Genomic DNA, 20,867 nt, shown 5'->3' with positions numbered 1-20,867 from the left:
TACTGCTTTCCACATATAGGGCTTTTTTAATTTTTCCAATTACAGTTTACATTCAAAATTATTCTGTACTAGTTTCAGGCATAAAGCATAGTGGCCAGACAATCATATACTCCACAAAGTGGTCTCCCCCATAATTCAGAGTGTTTAGTTTTACAAGAACCACCAAACTGCCTTCCTAAGTGTCTGTCCCTCGCTAACATTTGGTATTACCAGTGTTCTGGATTTTTGCCATTCTAACAGTGGTATCTCACTGTTGTTTTAATTTGCAAGTCCCTAATGGCATGTGATGTGGAGCATCTCTTCTACACTTACTTGCCATCTGTAGGTCTTTTCTGGTGAGGTATCTGTTCAAGTCTTCTGTCCACTTCTTAATTGGATTGCTTGTTTCCTTATTCTGAAGTTTAAGAGTTCTTTGTATATTTTGGATACCAGTCTTTTATAAAAAATGAGTTTTGTAAAGGTTATTCTCCCAATCTGTGGTTTGTCTTTTCCATTCTCTTAACTGTGTCTTTTATAGAGCAGAAGTTTCTAATTTTAATGAAGTCCAGTTTACCAACTTTTTTCTTTTTTTTTAAATATGTCTACTGATTTTAGAGAGAGGAAGGGAGAGGGGGAGAGAGAGAAACATCAATGATGAGAGAGGCATTGATTGGCTGCCTCCTGCACGCCCCCCCACCCCGCCCCCTGACTGGGGATCAAGCCCACAACCCAGGCATATGTCCTGACCAGTACTCGAACCACGATCTCCTGGATCATAGGTTGATGCTCAACCAATGAGCCACGCAGGCTGGGCCCAACTTTTTCTTTAATGGACTGTACTTTTGGTGTTGTATCTAAAAAGTCATCATCAAACCCCAATTCATCTAGATTTTCTCTTATATTATCTTCTAAAATGTTTCCAGTTTTGTTTTACATTAAGGTCTATGATCCATTCTGAGTTAATTTTCATGAAAGCTTTAAGATCTGTTCTAGATTCATTTTTTAATATGTGGATTTCTGGTGCTATGTATTGAAAATATTATCATTTCTCCGCTGAATTACTTCTGTTTCTTTGTCAAATACTGGTTGACTACATTTGTGTGGGTCTGTTTCTGGGCTAATATGATCCATTGATCTGTAAGTATATTATTTCACCAATACCTCACTCACTCACTGTCCCATTTCAAGTTTTATAGTAGGTCTTGAAGTTGAGTAATGTCAGTCTTCCGACTTTGTTCTTCTATATTGTGTTGGCTATTCTGAGTCTTTTACCTTTCATATAAACTTTAGAATTAGTTTGTTGACAGTAGCAAAATAACTTCCTGGGATTCTGGCTGGGATTGCACTGAATCTATAGATCAAATTTGGAAGAACTGACATGTTGACATTATTGTGTCTTCCTATCCATGCATATTTACATAGATCTTTTTATGATTTCCTTCATTATTTTTATAGTTTTCTCATATAGGCCTTGTACATTTTTAAAGAGCTCTAAGTATTTCATTTTTTGATGCAAATATAAATGACATTGTGTTTTAAATTTCAAATTCCAATTGTTACTGGTATATAAGAAAATGATTGGTTTTTGTATATTAGCTTTATATCTTGCAACCTTGCTATAACTGATTAGTTTCAGATTTTCTTCTTGATTCTTTGGGATTTTCTACATAGGCAATCATGTTATCTGTGAATAAAGACAGTTTTATTTCTTCCTTCCTAATACCTTTTGTTTCCTTTTCTTGTCCTACTGCATTAGCTAGGACTTCCAGTATAACACTGAAAAGTAGTAGGGAGAATGGACACCCCTGCCATGTTCCTGATCTTACTGGGAAATCACTTAGTTTCTCACCACTAAGTATGATGTTAACTGTAGGTTTTTTGTAGACGTTCTTTATCAAATTGAAGAAGTTCCCTTCTATTGCTATTTTTCTGAGCGTTTATCACAAATGGATGTTAAATTTTGTCAAATGTTTTGGGGTTGTTTTTTTGCATATATTGATAGGGTCATGTGGTTTTTCTTTTTAGTTGATGTATTAAGTTAATTAATTTTAAAATGTGAAACCAGCCTTGCACAGTTAGAAGAAATCCCACTTGGTGGCAATACAAAATTATTTTTATACATTATTAGATTTGATTTGCTAATATTTTGTTGAGAAATTTTATATCTATGTTCATAATACAGTCCATAGTCTATAGTTTTCCCTTATTGTAACGTCTTTGTCTAGTTTTTGTCTAGTTTTGTTTTAGGTTAATGATGGCCTCATAGAATGAATTAGGAAGTATTCCCTCTGCTTTCATCTATAGGAAGAAAATATAAAGAATGGGTATAATTTCTTACTTAGCTGTTTGGTAGAATTTGCCAGTGAACCCATTTGTCTGGTGCTTTGTTTTGGAAGGTTATTAGTTATTGATTCAATTTCTTTAAAAGACATATTTATATTGTCTATTTCTTCTTGTGTGTTTTGGTAGACTGTGTCTTTCAAGAAATGGAGTTCATTTCATCATATCAAATTTGTGGGCAGAGTTATTTGTAATATTCCTTTATTATCATTATGGTCTATGGGATCAGTAGTGGTGGTTGTTTTTTCATTTCTGATGTTAGTAATTTGTGTCATCTTTATTGTTTTCTTAGTTAATCTGACTAGAAGATTATCAATTATATTGATCTTTTCAAAGAACCAGCTTTTGGCTTGATTTTCTCTATTGATTTTGCATTTTCAATTTCATTAGTTTTCCTCCAACTTTTATTTCTTTTCTTCTTTAGATTTATTTTACTCTTATTTTCCTAGTTTCCTAAGGTTGAAGCTTTGATTATGGATTTTAGATCTTTCTTCTTTTCTAATATATGCATTCAATGCTATACATTTGCCTCTAAGCAATGGTTTTGCTGCATCTCACAAATTTTGATCACTTGTATTTTTCCATTTCAAGATATTTTTAAAATCTCCCAGTATTCTCTATGTAGATCTGAGTATCTGACCTATCCACCTTCAGTCTATTGATAAGCCATTCTTCATTTCTGTCACGATGCTTTTGATTTCTAGCACTACCTTTAGATTCTTTCTTAGAGATTCCACCTCTGCTTACATTACCCATCCCCAATTTGGGGGGGAGGGGGGTTGCCCAATGACCTAAGTTCTTTGATAGATCAAAGAAGGGTTGTTGATTTTCCATCTGTTAAGCGTTTCTCTTGTGATGAGGATGGGTGTGATGACTTCCATGGTCCCACAACATGCTGGAGTGGAAACCAAGTTTGTATCCTCTACTCCTATTTTATTCTATTATATTCTCATTTTCCTTTCTATGGACTTTTTAATTTTCCTTTTCTACCTTTTTAAGTTAAATCCTCATTTTTTCAATGTCCATGATCTCTGCTTACCTCAGATAAATATTTTAGGCTATCAACTTTTTTAATAAGTACTAGTTTGGTACATCACACAAATTTTGATGATTTTTTTTCCCCACCTAAAATACAGGTTTAATATGCCCCTGCTTTCAGCCAGGAGACCACCCCAATCCAACTCATCTATTCTATATATTCCTGCTACCCTGACATTTCTAAAATGCAAATCTGACTGTGTCATTTCTGTTTAAATTACTAGGTGTAGATATCAAGACTGAGTTAATTTTATTAGTTTAGGACAAACAGGTCTTATTGATCTGTCTTAAGTGCATCTTCTACCTTGGCCCCGCTCTTACACAACCTTGGCCCTAGAATAGCACTATGAAGGAGAATTTTCTGTTGTGCTGGTGATTTCCATATCTGCACTGCCCAGTAGTCACTTACCAAAAAAAAAAAAAAAAAAAAAAAAAAGTGGTTAGTGAAGCAAAAAAAATTTAACTTTAATTATTCTAATGTAAATAAGAAAATGTTATTTTCTAATTTATACTAGAGTAAATAAATTAATGAAAACTGAGTTGTTCAGAGAGAACACAGGTTACAGAGTTAGGAACCACATTAAAATCAGCAAATTCAAGTTGACTAGAGAAAGAAAAACCTTCTCAATCTAGAAAATTTAACTGAAGCATCGAGGAAGAAATTACTATAGGATAAATAAACTCTTTAAAAGCAAACACGTTTTCTGTATTATTCGCTCACTTATACTACATAGCAGAGTACTTTGTACACAAAATTATTTGCACATTTATTGAATGAATACGAGGATATAAGTCCTTATTCCCAGAAAGTGAGCATTGCCATGAATCAGACTTTAAACTGATGTCATCATAAAACCAGTCTTGGGGTGGATTCAGGTGTAGAAGTTTCTAATTCATATTATCTCTCAATTTTTAAAAGAAAGAATTACATTTTACAAGTCTCATAGCAATGGTTCTCAAACTCTTTGACTCAAAGAACACTTTAAACTCTTAAAAATTACCAAAAGCCCTTAAAAGCTTTTGCTTATGTGATTAATACTGTACTTGCATATTTGCTATATTAGAAAGCAAACTTTAAAATTTTTAAAACGTAGGACTTCACAATCACAGATTCCACTGGCTGTCAGAACCACAACACCCCCATATGTCATGCAGGCTCTGGAAAACTCCAGTGTGCATTCATGAAAAAATGTGAAAAAGGCAAACAATGTGTTAAGTGTCATTTTGAAGATAGTTTGACCTCAGAGATATCCCTGAAAGTGTCTCCAGTTCCCGTGGGGCCCCTGAACTACTTGAGTTCACCATCCTAGCTGATGAACACAGGGCTCCATGACATTCTTCCAGGAATGAGTGTGAGGGTGGGTAGGGTAGCTGACCACTGAGAAGCAGCTGCCTTGTCTGTGTGCAGACACGCAAAATATGAGGTGTGATTTTAAAACCATTTCTTAGCTCATAAAAAGACAAAACAATCATTTTTAACATATTAGAAAACTGTCAGTCTTGGTTGGAATATACACAATACAAATCTCAAGGTTTTCTTTTTTAGGGTGTTTAGTTGGGAGAAAAGGGGTGTTTAAAATAAGTAGAATTTAAGCTCTAATTCAGACTTTGTCATGTAAAAGAAAGTGCCTAATATATAGATGCCTGTTTATCATTCATTCACTTTCCAAATCAAATTTAAGTTTCCAAAGAAAGTTATTTATCAAAAATTCTAGTGGGAGTTCATCACAATGTAAGGCCATGGGTTTAGAAGTGAAATGGAAAAATATTGACAGGAGAGATTAAATTTGAGGCTATATGGTTGACTAGATTGACTGTTAATTAGGTCAATTATCTACGAGATAATAAAATTACTTCTAGGCTGATATAATTTGGTAACTGAAGCAACCAAAGGAACTCTACTGCAAGTTAAGTGGTCAAAGAAATTCAGAAAGCAATCTCCTGAGGGCCACAAATTTTTCCTTCTGAATGTCTTAAATCTTTCATGCTAACTCAGGAGAAAATAAAACAAAATCCTGAAACATGTACACTGGCAATAGACTAAAATCAGCTAAGATTTCATACTGTAATTTTTAAAATGATGTTAAGAGCATATACTCTAAGACAAAGTAATTTATATCAGTGAAATGTCTAAAATAAGAACACTTATGACTAGATGTTTTTAACAATAGGAGATAGAAGAGAATAAAGTGGTAAGTGAGACTACCAAGTGAGACTTCATAATGTTCCAAGGGTCCTCCTTAGTTTTCCTTTAGGGTGGCTGCCATATATATGGGGGGGTGGGGGCTGGGTGTTGATTATAGAAAATGAGAACCCCTACTGAGATTTCACAAGCACATGGAAAGATCCTCTGGACAGGTCTGTCCCATATGTAAATTATGCAGTCATTATTCAGATTTTTAAAATTAAAAATAGTACATACAGAATAAATTTTTCCACGCCTTACATAACACTTCAAGGAATGTCTATACAATTTTTCATAGTATTCTCTACATAGTAAATAGCTGAGGCAAATTTCACCATTTCTAACCTATGAATGAAAGAAACCTTAATTCTCTAAAGGCAGACTCAGAAACCATCATCTATGCAAGTGTATTACCTGGACACCTAGGAGTCAGCCCTAATTCCCCCTCTCACATACCCTACATTACCTCAGCCTTAGGGTCCTATTGCTATTATCTTCTAAATATATCTCAAATCTAACTGGCACCGACTCATCTCCTAAACATGCATCAATATTAGGCATTCAGGTCTTTGTAATTCCTCCAATTTTTTTTAAAAAAAATATCTTTATTGATTTCAGAGAGAGGAAGGGAGCGGGAGAGAGATAGATAGGAACATCAATGATGAGAGTCACTGATTGGCTGCCTCCTGCCTGCAACCAGGGCATGTGTCCTGACCGGGAATCGAACCTTGATCTCCAGGATCCTAGGTCAATGCTCAACCGCTGAGCAACATCCGGCCAGGCTCCACTTCTAATCCATACTTCACAGTGCTACCAAAGTAATCTTCAAATGCTAAGACTGCTTCTGTCATGTCTTTGCCAAAGTCTTCAAGTGGCACCCTATCAACTTCTTCGGGATAAAGTTCAAATTCCCAAGCATGGTATACCGGATACCTTAAAATCTAGGGCCTCCTGCACATAATTTCTTTCCCCCAGATATGCTATGCTCCTTCACCTTCCTTCCTTCCTTCCTTCCAAAACTATTAACTAGGCAACATTTTATGTGACTGGCATACATGAATTAACAAAACAAAGATCTTGTCTTTGTAGATCTTACATTCTTATGGTAGGTACGTAGGTAGATGGTTGATAGATGATAGATCATAGAAAGAAAATTGACAGACAAGTAGGTAGATGATTAATACATAGCTAACTAGATAAATGATTGATAAAGGTAGTAAGTAGGCAGATCATAGATGGGTTATTGATAGAGATGCTTGATAGGCAGGGAGATGGACTGATACGAAGATAGATGATTGACAGTGTTGGGGTGATGGCAGCAATGGACACAAATGAACCAGGATGGGGAAGCACAGGGATCATGTGTGAGGTGACATGGTGTTTTATTATTTTATTTGGGTGGTCAGAGAATGCCTACCAAAGCAGTCACACCTGAACAGAGACCTGATGAAGATAAGGAAACCAAGTGTATAGATATGACGGAAGAACATTTGAGGCAGAAGAACAAGCATTGTAAAGGTCCTACAGCAGTTAGGTACCTGTGTGCAAAATATCATCCAGGATGCCAGAATGGCTGTAGAGGAGGGATAATGTGAAAAACGAGATCATGGGGAAATGGAAGCCAAACCACGCAACGCAGGTGGGTCATTACAGGGACATGGTTCTTGCTCTGAGAGCAATAGGAGCTGCTGGGATACTTGGGTGGAGGAGTGTCGCCAGCTGATGTATATTTAGGAGCTCAGAGTGAGGCAAACAGCCTTCTCAGAGACCATACTACACAGTAACATTTGCCCTTTACACATTATAACCTTCAGTTTACTGGTCTGGTTCCTCCTTGGACTGTGAACTCCTGGGGAGGGGGGAGGCTATGCCTTATTTTCTGTGTAGCTCTCTAGCACCAAGCAGATCATGAAGAATACTTCACCCCACTCCTCAGGGGCTGGGTGCTCAGATGGACAGTTCATCACACTCCTCGGGTGCTGGGTGCTCAGACAGAGCTCCAGGACTGTGCTGGCCACTGGAGGGACGGAACTAGTCTTTGATCTTAGGCCTGGAGCCCAAAATTCAGCCACAGGGAAGGGGTGATCGCAACGACTGGGAAGAAAGGGAAACCAAGTGAGAGGAAATCAGCACTATGTAGAGGAAACAAGAGGGCCTGGAGAGATGCCCGCAGGAAACAAAGCTGCCAAGGTCAGGAGCCTGTTAAAACTCTGAGAGGGGGGCAGGGGTCTGGGGGTGTAATACCAAGTGCTCAAATCCGAGTCTGAAGCTCTAACTGGAAAGGACTAACGCTAGCTGCAGCTTTTGTTCACAACTCCTCTATCTCAGTGATGTGGGTGAGGAATTAACAGTAATAAGTAGGGATTGAGCTAGGCCGAACCCAGATGGGTCTAGTTTCCTTTGCAGAGGACTATGCTGGCAGTGTTTCTACTGACTAGTGAAAATAACCCCTGAAGTTGCCCTAGATTCTTCTGCTTAGTCCCCACCCTCTCCCAGTGCAGTGCTGTCCCACACCCCCTCAAAGATGGAAGGTGATGTGCACAGGTGAATTGACATGTACCTGAGGTCAAGGAATCACCATCCCTGCTGTGTTAACTAACCTCTCTCAAACTTTTACTATCTGACTACCTGTCCTACCCAGGCCCCTAAATAACAAAGAGGATTTGCAAAACATAGTACACCTTATCAAAGGCCATGTAATATTGGGGTTTAGCAGCCCCACCCTCCATTGGGAAAGATTTGCTGGGATTTAATTTCCATCTAAATTTTAAAAATTAATACAGAGTTAAAGGTTAGAAATGGACACAAGATAAAATATTTGTGGCAAGAAGTCAGATGACAGAGAAGGCAAGGCTAGATTTGCATCCTATTTTGATGAGCTACTCACTGTAATAATCATATTCCTGCCTAAGCTTCCATTTTCTCATCTATAGAATGGAAGTAAGAGCACAGTACTTGCTTCTGAGAGAATTGAAGATACTAACGATTGTAAACATGTGTCTTCATATATGGTCTACAGGTGTGACTACTGTATGTGGGGCACTGTGTGTGTGTGTCTACTGTGGGTGTGACCACGTATCTACTGTATGCAGGACTATGGGTGTATCTATGTGTGTGTCTACATGTGCATGCACATATATAAAATACTAGCAGCAGTATCAAGACAAAGGAGTTAATGGAAACACTTCATAGTAAGCTGACAGCACACATGTGCATGCCTCTACCCTCCTAAATATCTGAAAGGGGCCTCTGTGATGCCTGAATGGCTAAGATGGGTTCTTGATATGCACTGAGTGTTAAAATACCTCTGAAAAACAGAAGGTGGATCTGAGAACAAAATCCTGCCTTCATTCTATCCCCACATATTGACCCCGACACAAAGGCGTCTAGAGGGGCCAAGAAGTCAGAAAGAGCAGCAGTGAGGCTGCACTTGGGCTTTCCTCATTTCTCAAGTCCATTCTTCTTGCTTGTGTAGATGACTACTCCTGATGCCATAAAATCTCTGTCTTACCCCTTTATCCGTCTAGAAAGGAGAACAGGGCCAGGAAGTCAGTCAGACAGTTCCTTAGAGGTAACTGTGGTGGTTTATCTTATAAGCCCCCATTAATGGAAAGATTCATGAAGTGTGGACCCACTTAACCCAGGTATGAATGGGCTGAGCTACTTCATCTGCCGTAGGCTCAGTTTCCTCTCCTGCAACATGAAACAATAATACTTAACCTGTTTGCTATAAAAACTAAGTGAGATGATGTTTGTGAAAGTACCTTGCCAAATATAAAGTGATACGCAAATGTTATAATTTGATCATTACCATCATCAATCCACATGTGCCCTGACCCTGCAACAACACCTAATGATAATTTTCTTTTAAAAATTATAGTTAGGGAAGCAGGTAAAAGCAACTTTAATCTAGATGTTGGGGAAAAAGGTCTCAAAAAGTAATTGAAATATTAATCACAGTACGAATTTTCTGATGCTAAACTAATGAAATAAATTCAAGCCAGCCAAGTCGAGGTAATGAATACAATAGAACGGAATCACCAAGACAGTACTCTTGTAGAGAGCATCATAAAACACAAAGGCAATAAAAGAGAACATACAAAAATTTAAGGATTTTGTTTCTTTTATGAAACCTATACTTGAAAAACAGAAATTGAGGTTAAAAGAGAAGAAAAATTATACTACCAGCCAACATTATAAAAATTAAAACAAACTGCTGAACAGTGACACCTAAAAAAATAAAATTTGGTTCATGAGAAGTTACTATTTTTAAAATTATCAAATTCTAAATAGTGAACAGCACTATCTTTAAAAATGCAAAAATAGTTACTATTTACTGAATGTTAATGTGCATCCTGGAGAAAGCATCTGTGTATGAGGTAGGATGTAGTCCTCTGTGAACTACAACCAATCACGAGAACATTCAAACATACATATATACTTCTGCCTCACATACACATGGCTGCTACAGACACGCGCCTACTCAACCACCAACAATACAGCGCAGGATATTAGTGACCTCACGTCACATAGGTGCCTTACCCGACCGATAACGCTCATCTCGTGACCCTGAGGACCTTCGGCGGTGATAGCGAGAGGAAGAGGAAGGAGTAACCGGAGCTCGGCGCTCTGGCGGCAAAGCTTGATCCACCCCTGAGTTAAGGGAAATAGCAAAGTAAGGTGAGGCTTTACTTGGCAGCTGGAGTTAATTTACTTTGTGGAGCAAATCATTTGGTTGAGTATAGCCCTGCCTGACTCACTGCATTCCCACAGCAGAGCTAGAGCTCGCATGGGAGCAGGCACAGCGGCCTGTCCACCATAGACGATGACCAGGAAAGGGAGAAGCATCCAGGACAGGACAAGGCTCACACCCAACACGACAGCCTTTAGAAACAGCGCACATTCCTGCACATCACAAACGTCTAATACGTCATGGGAAGAGATGCAAACTAAGCCACAAGCAACGTCTGAAATCTTTAGGGTTTGAAGAAAAGAAAAAAAAGAAAATGGAGCCCAAAGCACAGAATGAAGTAATGATCTTCTTTATATAATAAAGATATGGAAAGTGGTAAAAACAAAAAACTTGATAAAATTAAAAATTACATTTATCATTAAAGATAACTTTAAAATAAATCTTATAGGCTATTTTAACAATATAATTCAGATAACTAGGATTAAGAATAAGCTTCCATCTTTGTTCATTCAAAATTTCTAACTCTCTGGAATCTTATTCCATTTGAAGCTAAATGATTAAACAAATTATATTTCAATATGGCTTTGATGAATTACCAAAAATGTTAACATGGTCAGATAAAAATGATTCAATGGGTATTGGTCAAATGCAACCTAAAGGTGGCAATCACAATACCTATTATACTTTAGAACTAGAGCAGTAAAAGCACAATCTAGATAAAATAAGTACTACGTGAAAGATTAATCATTACAGTTCAGAAACGAAGAAATTCTGAGCACTAAGCATTAAACATTAATTGCTACCTCGTCAGAAAATGACCAGTAATACTTGATAGAAAGTAAGCCAGAGACAGCAATTTTAACAAAACTGTTTAATCCCTGGTTTTCCATGATGGCTCCAAGAGAGCTATCTGTCTCTGGGATTTAATATTCCTTTTATGGTGATTTCTGCACCTCAATTTTTTTTTGTCTTCACCAAGAATATGTTTGTTGATTTTAGAGAGAAGAAGGGAGACAGAGAAACATCCATGTGAGAAAGAAACACCAATTGGTTGCCTCCTGTACATGCCCCAACTGGGGTGACAGGGGATTGAACCCGCAACCTAGGCATATGTCCTCACCAAGAATTGAACCGGCAACCTTTTGGTGTACGGGACCATGCTCCGACCAACTGAGCCACCAGTGCTGCACCTCAATTTTTGATAGTATGTTTGTGGGTTTCACGTATTAGGTTAACTGGGTTAGAATTGTGAAAAAGATACCTACACACTGTAGCCACGTTCGGTTCTATAAACTCTTCATCTAGCAAGCACATTAACATCATTAATTAACAGTTTTTAATGACTGAAATATTTATAGCTACCGAACCTCTTCCAGTTATTATCTACAAAGGATCTTTTTAAAATGATCTTTTAAAAAATTACTTTGTATGTTTATCACATAGATGCACAGAAATCAAAGCATACTATTAAGTCTTATTATGAAAAAGTTACCTTGTATTTAGTCATACTTATAAATATGAATTTATAATCCTACTTAATTGTCCATTTTAGACAATTTATGGACTTCTTCCTTACATCACCATGGCCATCACTATACCATTACTGGGATTATGAGTCAGTAGTATGCTATGAATACCCTCCTATTTCACACTTTTTTGTTACTCTGGAGTTAATATATGTATCTTTTTGTTCCATTATCTTGGTTTTCAATGTACCTATTGCTAATCTTTTCAAAATACCCAACAGCACTGAAAAACTCTTTCCAATTCTTTTTTCCCCTGTGGTCAAACACTGACAAGCTTGTGACAGTTTTTTAGTTTTCTTTCCTTTGAAGACTTCTCTCTTGGAATTTCCTCCTGCTCTAAGCCTGGCTGGTTGGTCCAGACTTGCTGCATAACTGCCATATTTCAAGTCAGAATTCTAAACAAAATTACTTATAACTTTGAAAATTTATTTGTATAAATATATAGGATGTCCCCAAAAAATGTATACACACACTTTTAATCAAGGCAGTGTTTATTTATTTATTTATTTATTTATTTATTTATTTATTGTTAATCCTCACCTGAGGATATTTTTCCCCTTGATTCTTTAGAGAGTGGAAGGGAGACAGAAACATCGATGTGAGAGAGACATATCAAAATACATTTCATTTTCAAAATTGAGCTATCAGCTGTTAAAGTGTGTATATATTTTTTGGGAACTCTGTATTTGAAAATTATTTGTATTCATTGCCTTTCATATCAATTATTGTTGCTGAGAAGTTAAATGTCATCTGATGCTATAGTCTTTAAGTAAAATCTGTTTGCTTTTCTCTCTTCTCCTCTGTCAACTTTTGCAATTTCTTCATTTCCATTAAAGGAGCTGCAAGCAGTGCTTTCTTCCTTTGATGGAGGCATCACTAGATCTATGCCCAGTAGGTCTTTTATCTGGGCTGTTCCATTTGCCCAAAGATGAGGCCTCTGATCTCCTGTCTTATGACCAAACACAGGAGCATCCATCATTCAAGGCTGGAGCTCTTCTCTCCCTAAAGCATGTGCGCTCTGATTTAGCGCCTCTGGGGTCAGTACCACTTGTGTTTCTAAATCTGGAGGCTCTTAGTCCATTTCTCCAGAGAACAAACCTCTCTGGAGAGTGGGGAGGACATGGATCACTTGCTTCCTGGATGCCATACCTCCCCCTACCCTGAGGTTTCATCAACACCTTCATTTGCTCCCTCACCTCCAACCCCCTGGGCTGAGTGAGGCACCTTACAAATCGCAGCAACGTGTCACTGTTTCTTCCTTTCTGTCCTGTGGCTAGTTTATACTTTACCTGTTTACTGACGTCTTAGTGCAATTCTGGAAAGAACAGCTAAATGGATAGTTTGGAGCCACCAAGGTTACATAGTGACTGATTCAAATATACATCTAATATTTCACTTTCATTCTTAGTACCGTTATCTTTCTAGTTCATTCAAACGTGCTTCTTGGAACTACTTTCCACTTTGACCCCTTCTGGTTCCATAGGTGGTTCTGTACTTCCTCTCAGATGTGCACAGTCCTAACACTTACTTGGACCAGCTATGAAAACTGGTAGGTTAATGCTTGCCTATGCGTGGACACTACATATCTGTCCTCAGAAAGCTAATACGCAGCACTGTCAACATTTACTTTCATAGGCTAAAATACAGAGTTTAAAAAAAAAAGTTTTCAAAGTAAATAAATTTGACAAAAGGAGAACAGCTTTAACAGGTCATTAGCAACAGGACATTAAAAGAAACTAAAGTATTAGTGTGCATATTTCAATCGTTAATTTTTATCTGACTTCACTGTGAATGAAATTTAAGGTGGCTTAAAGGTAGGTTCTAATAAGAAAAAGCCAAAAGTCAAATATGCGACTCCAAAGTAGAATTCAACCTGTCACCACTGGAGGACCCAGGGGCAATAACAAGAGGGGTCCTTCTCATTATCTGTCATAAGGATTTGACCAAATGCTGCTGCTGAAATGGGTGCCTCCTCCTTAATAACACTAATACATGAGTAATTAGCAAAATACAATTATAGCTCAGAATTCAGCATCGTTGGGGTCTCAAGTTCAAACCACAATTGAAAACTACCTCTCAGGAAAGCTGCAGGCTGGCCAGAGTGTCTACAATAGAGACAGGCCAATAGAGGTCCCTGGGAAGGTGAGGTGTCCCAAGAGAGGTGGGGTAACTGTCCAAAATCATAGGAAGCCACTGGGTCATAAATTAGTTCCCCTCAGATAACATGACAAAAATGAAGACTAGACCCTTTCTCCCTGAACACTAAGTGCCAGGCACTGACCTAGCTTCAGATCCCAGGTGAACTGAGGAGAAAGCACCAACATCATCATCATGCTCTGGAAATGGGTGTCCCAGCTGGCTGTTGTCACCAACTGTAACCCTGGGCCTCGGTTTACCCTCTTTACACAGAACTGATAAGAACTGCTAACACTTTATTGCATTGGTCTAAGCACAATACATTTATGAAACCCTGAACTATGCCATTTCCCTCTCAGTGGGAATGGGGTGGGCCATGAGGTCCACAGAGGAACGTTCCCAAGAAGGCTCTCTCTTCCTCACATTTCAATCAGGTATGCAAGCCTTCTGTAATTGTGAAAAGGACCCCAAAGCTACTACTGGACTCCACCGCCCACTAGCCAACCCTCCATTCTTCCTGCAAGGACATTTATCATATCTGTCAGCAAACAGTTTAGAGGGGACCAACAGAAGCCCTGATGGGGCAACCAGGCCTTGGGGCCAATTGTAACATTAAGTTTTCTCTCATTATTTGTGCATGATTTTCAAACAATGCCTTTTAATTCAGAGGTAAAACCCTGAAGACAAGCCTAAAACTTACAAATGCTTATTTTCTTATTCTTTTGTGTTAAACTCACTTTTTTTGGCTTCTTGTATTCAAATATTATCCATTAACATAATTTTGACCTCTGAGGATCACTACCTCTAAGAATACATTCTATCAGTAATTGGTTTCATTTTTCTATCAAACCCCATAACACTGCCCTTTGGAGACAGGAATGTGAAGGGCTGTAGATTCACTCCCTTCAGCAGGTCTCAGAGGCCAGAACCTATTAGTTCTTCCTTCGCTGAGGTGTTTGGCTATGAGACAAAGGTCAGCAGAAGACCAATAATTTTAAGAAGAATTTTAGAATTTGCCATGCATTCTTCTTTCTCAAGTGTTTGGAAACAGTGTCCCAACTGTGAAAACAAGGTTGTTACAACAGCATATTCTATTTTAATAGAAAACCCTCAGAACTGGCCCTGAGTCAGTAGAACAGTCATGGTTCTGGGGTCTGCAACAACTCTGAGACCAAAGAGTACTGTGGCCCCCGAAAACTTGTGTGACCTCATCTGCAGAATGGGGCTCACACACAGAACCCCCTAGGATACTCCAATGCTAAACCCTGCACTTCTGTTTAGAATGGGATTGGGTGATGGTCCATTTCAAACATTTCCCTGCCATGGGGTCTCTCTCTCTCAGAAAAGTGCGCTCACCGAAACGAAAGTAAAACAGAGGCCGGTTTCCCGCGGTGCTGGCCACCCGCTCCCTGCCAGCGGCTTCTCTGATGTCACACACCCCGATGTGGCCAGAGTGTGGCGTTCTCCTCGGGGCGCCTTCACTGTGCTGTAGTCTACACCGGGCCACCGCAGCTCCGTTCGCTGCTGTAACAAGTCGAAAAAAAACTAATTAATTCAAACTTTAGTTTTTTTTTAATTTGTTACAGCGCTGAGCAGAGCTGCAGACCCCATGCAGAACAGCACAAAGAACACCAAAGGGACCACGCAACAACGGGTGCCACCCTGAGCACCCAGCCCACATAGGCAGCCATGCTCTTGGTACTGTGGCTGGAGAACCATCTTCTGGGAATTGCTTCTGTTTCACTCTTGTTTGGTAAGGCACAGAAATAAGAACCCGGCAATGTCAAGAGCCTACAATCAGCCAACCAGCCTCTCTCCAAGATGTGGAGGGGCTGCTTGCTAAAAGGGATTCACAACCACAGCCCACAAAGACAGCCATCACCACACGGTACTGCTAGAGGACGACAGGAGGAAGAAAGGGGGAGACCACCGGCTATTCATCTGCCCACACATACCCCCAAAGCTTTTCACATGTGGGCATCAGCCAAACAAAAACCGGACTTATTTTTAATTTACTTGGATAGAACAGGGCTTCTTTCTCTCAAAAGCCAGACAACAGGAAATCTGGCCCATTGGCTAAGTCAAGCTATACAACAGGTCCATCTTTATGTTAACTCTCTTAAGATTCAAGGAAAGAAAGAAAACACACAAAATCAAAATAAAGCTAACAAACACAGCTGAAGCTCAACACACAAATTAAGTTTCCTGAAATGTGAGCCCCAGGAGACACTCCTAACCATGCTAACAGAGCACTGGTGGGTGTGTCACAGCCTGGAGATCAGGGAGGACAGAGCTGGGGATCTGTGCACTACGTACACATGCAGGCTTAACCCTTCTCCAGCAGATGCATATGAGCAGCTTTAAAAATTGTTTTAACAGTAAAAACTGTAGAGTTCAAGCAGTGCCTTCAAAATTTATATTGCTATCATTTCTCCTTGAATACAGCATTACCTGCATTGGCTTTAAGCTATTCCCAAACCCTAGCCATCTCAAGGTCACCCTCAAACCAAACTGAGCTTCATTAGAACTGAGCTGAGGGAACTCCAGTCTGGCATCATTTCATGTTTCCTGAAATGGACAGAACCTGGCTCAAGTGCAAAGAGATTCTACAAATCTGGACACGGAGTAAAACAGACTGTACTTTTGGGAAGAATCCATAATGTTTTACAATCACATTTCTAAGCAAAATCAACCTTCATGATTTCATAATCCCAGGCAGGATATTATATAATTTTCTAGGTTTCTAGATTTGGTCTGACCCCTAATGACTTCAACAAAAACCTGGGATTAATTAAACTATAAGCAACAGCAATAATTTTTAACTCCCCAAACCATTTAGATCATAACTTCTGCTCTCATCTTTTTTATTACTATAGCATTTTGAAGTAATCAACCATATTATTGCCCTCTATAGATGCAATACTTACTAAATATATTAGGCACACCTATAGAATATCATGTATGTGTTCTACATTCATAAAACATACAAGCAGTCATACAAAGGACTCAGATGTGGCCAGTGCCACATCAGGAGCACAGTCTTCATGCAAATCAGAGACTAAGGAAAGATTTGTACTCAGTTCCCTCTTGCATGTTGCAGTTAACTCTTTAAACTAGATGATGAAATACCATCAAAGTTTACGTACTCGGAGGCTGGGGCAGGTAGGCGCCAATTAATTTCGACCTCTTCTTTTCATATCCTTTTTGTGTGATGTCACCTATAAGAGAAGGAAAGACAGATTTAGAATGGTGCTCACGGGTAGGGCTGATCACTCAAGAGTATAGAAAGACATACAGTCACAACTGCGTTTTCTGTTTGCCTTTTAACTTAAAAAGAAAACACTGTATTCATTCTCCTTGACTTTTCCCCTGTCCTCAAACAAAAATTCTTGCCCCAGCCCTCCTCTCAAGGTTTCAGCTCAGACGGGGCCCAGAATTAGAATCTTGCAACCTTATTCACATCTGCCAGAGCAGGAAATCTCCCTAGTCTGCACGGCTCTCATTAAGGTAATCAACCACGGATTGCACAGGTCCATGCTGGTGACAGCTACCCAAAACCATTACTGATTAGCGCCTTCTTCCATTAATGAGATTATTTTCTAATCAGGCATGTCAGTTCCTAGGACTTTAAAATGCTAGGGTATTTTTGAAAATAAGTGACTTAGACCAAATGGAACATTAAGTAAAAAAAAAAAAAAAAAAAAAGAACATGGAACCTATGGAAATGCAAAATATGTCAGAAAGGTGCTTATCAGTGAAACAAGAATTAAAATATTAAAGCCAGAGTTTCACATACAGAAGAGCAGGAGCCATCATCACCATGCTAACATTCCTAAGTGTTGAGTACATGGGACAAAATAACCTTTATGACATGCAATGGCCTTTCCAAATGTAAACACTAATGCACACAAAATACTGATGTTACCCTTGAATCTGCTCAGTTTTTCCTAATATTCTAATCAAACTATCATTCCTAGAAGAGCCAAAAACTTGAGTTTGAATAAAAATATAGCAAGCAAATGAAAAGTTATGGGTCATGCACAAATTGGTAAATTTGCTTTTTCTAGCAAGATATGCTCACTAAACTTGATCAGACCATAAAGCGCCCTCAATGCTTAATGTCTGAACATAACTCACAGCTCACTGCAGAGTATTGTCCACCCCACAAAACACATGACTCATTTTTAAACATGGAGCAATAAATAACAGAGGGATACAGGAAACACATTCTGCTCTCGGCTGATGAGTATATTGGATGCCACACTAATGTGGGCAGCCAATGTCAGTGGGCTGATCAGACTAAAGTGAAACAAGGCCGCCATCACAGGTCTGCCATGCTCTGCACTTGAGCCCACTTGGTGCTCAGCACTGGGGTTGTTTAATACTTTTGGAAAGACCCCGTCAAATTTTTTTTTTTTTTTTTTACTGTCCAAAATATCAACACTCTCAATACCCACATGCATGTACATTTCTTTAACAGCTTTGTGATGGATCAGGACAAGGGAGTAAGTGAGCATATGGAGACACTGGCTGAGGAGTGGCTCTCACACCTCACCTCTCCCATATCACCGACTTCTCTCTGTCCCAGTGATTTTCCACTGGTGTGCGCCAAGAATTTTAAAAACATGCCAATGCTTACTTAGCCAAGGGCACTGACCTCTTTTCCCTTAGATTGTCAAATAAAAAATGACAACCAACACAACAATAGCCGTCCAGTGTGAACGAATCAAAATTATAAATTATACTTTTTTGTCAGATTGGCAAAAAATATATTTTTTGGTGTGCCACAGAATTTTAGTAATTAGTTTATGTGTGCTATGAGATGAAAAAGGCTGAAAATCGCTGCTCTAGCCGACTGCTCATTGGGTAACATTGCAAGAAAGAGGAAAACATCTGGCTTTGAGAAAACATGAAAAAAAAACCTGCAGGAGGGGGCACTTTCTGCTGTTTGACAGCAAAGCAGGAACAACCTCCCAGTCTGAGGTCCATCCTCTCACCGCCCCCGGGGACCCCTCAGAAGGCAGCTTCCCCCATCTCCCCAACAGATTCACTGTCCTTTACCACAGGTTCTTTCCTGACCAGTCTTTGGGAAACAAAAAACTATCAGGAAGCTAGTTTCCATGCTAATTGTACTCCCACTTAATCCACTTGGGCTCATGCTCAGCATTTCACAAATCCTGCAACCGAGGGGACACACCTGTATGAAATAAAAGCAGGGACCAGGAAAAGGAAGATGTGAGAGAGAATGTATCAGTGGAGGCACCATCAACCAGCACATACTGGACTTCTAAGAGGCTCTGGGTGTCCATTCCCAGCCAACTCCACTGGTCATTCAGAACTTGTCACCCCACAGGATCTGTGTGCAAGTCCACCATCAAGTCTTAGCCCTAGCAAACCAGTCCCATTTCAGTTCATTCTATACCCAAAACTCAGCTCAAGTTTTAAAAATCTCTCAGATAAACATTTAAAAAAAATCTTTATGTTTTTACTGATTTTAGAGAGAGGGGAAGAGAGAGATAGAAACATTAATGAGAGAGAAGCATCGATAGGCTGCTTCCTGCATGCAGTCCCTTATTGGGGATCGAGCCTGCAACCTGGGCATGTGCCCTGACCAGGAATCGAACCAGTGACCTCTTGGTGCATGGAATGCCACTCAACCATCTGAGCCACACCACCTGGGCTCAGATGAACATTTAACTGCCCCTGAATTTTCAGGGTAAGTCAACTTCACAGGAAACTCACTTTGAACTCTTTGAAGTCTGTCTCACTTGTTAAAGCCTTAGGCCTAAAGGAACATTAAGCACTTTCCCCAAGAATCCATAACCCCTCTTAAAGGGGAAGATGTCAGTGTGGCCCTGTTCTACATGTCCTAAATAATCTCTTTTAATCCTTACAATTGATGTAACAGGTAAGAAACTGAGGTACAAATAGTACTTATGTTTCTCACGCAGAGCCCCAGATCTAAAAAGAAAACAAAGATTGGTCAAGTCCAAAACTTTCCCCATTGAAACCACACATAGAATCTGCCACTCCAGCCAACACCGATGTGGTCAGCACTCTCTGGATGTCCTGCCCAGTTCTAGCCGCTCAGGAAATCCTGCTCTCAGGAACAACCTTGCACCCACTGCCTGCTGTCACTGTCTCACTTTCAGCCCAGCTCAGCCACACTGGAGTGTCTGGGCTCCCGATGCATAGAATTCTGCACAAGTTGTAGCCCTGCTCTCCCCTCAAGGCCTCAATCGATGGCTGCTGATGGTTTATATTTTACACCGTATGTGGGGCTCATCCTCAAAACCAGGTTGTGATGCCCTCATGGGTCAGTGTCCTCCAGACTGACCGCTGCTGTTTCACAAACTAGGACTGCCTGTTGACAGGTTTAGTCACACAAGAGAGCATCAGACACAAGTGTCACAGAGTGACTTCAAATAAATGACTGGACATAAGCTGCATTAGTAATCACAGCAAACACAGGGTGACAGTTTCACTGCTTAGAAACCATCCAGGAAAGGGCAGAGGGGAAAACAGATAACAATTCCATTATTAAAATGTGTAATACAACAGCCTGATTTGTGTGTTACCCAAAAGGTTCTAGCATATGTAACAAGGGGCCCGGTTCACTCAGGTGCCCTGAACATCAGGACTAAACATGCCCTTGTATTGTTTTTTTCAGGGAGAAAGTCCAGGTATTTTTTAATTCTGGAACCTCTTCAGAGAGATCCAACAGATTCTCTGACAAACTTACTGCAAATTCTAGTAGCAAACTTTCTAGTGGGGGTGCTTATGCTCTGCTCATTGTTCTGCAGCAATTGATGAGGTTTTTGTGCTAATATAATAAAGATAGATAAGAGATAGATGATAGCTATAGTTAGATGACAGGTAAATAATAGATGACAAACTGATACAAAAAATAGATGATTGATAGACGACATATAGATAGGTGATCAGTAAACAACAGATAGATATAGGTAGG

General features: G+C 39.4%; 1 protein-coding gene across 2 annotated transcripts in view; it reads right to left on the bottom strand.

The window, feature by feature from the left end:
• Positions 1–20,867, bottom strand: part of DIP2C (DIP2 acetate--CoA ligase C (putative)) — a 367,574-nt gene that overhangs the window by 157,910 nt on the left and 188,797 nt on the right. The window contains exons 2-4 of one of the 2 annotated variants that reach the window (XM_087826047.1): positions 17,044–17,115; positions 15,254–15,421; positions 10,085–10,195 (exon numbers count right to left, since the gene is read on the bottom strand). In XM_087826047.1, the coding sequence (XP_087682173.1) occupies positions 10,085–10,195; positions 15,254–15,421; positions 17,044–17,115 (351 nt within the window). The remainder of the gene's footprint in view (positions 1–10,084; positions 10,196–15,253; positions 15,422–17,043; positions 17,116–20,867) is intronic. The other variant, XM_087826049.1, reaches the window with a different exon arrangement.

This window comes from Miniopterus natalensis, chromosome 1 (genome assembly GCF_054644295.1).
Source record: "Miniopterus natalensis isolate mMinNat1 chromosome 1, mMinNat1.hap1, whole genome shotgun sequence".
Classification (NCBI taxonomy): Eukaryota; Metazoa; Chordata; class Mammalia; order Chiroptera; family Miniopteridae; genus Miniopterus; species Miniopterus natalensis.
Note: the sequence above shows the minus strand (reverse complement) of the source record. Positions and strands in the feature narration are given on the sequence as shown.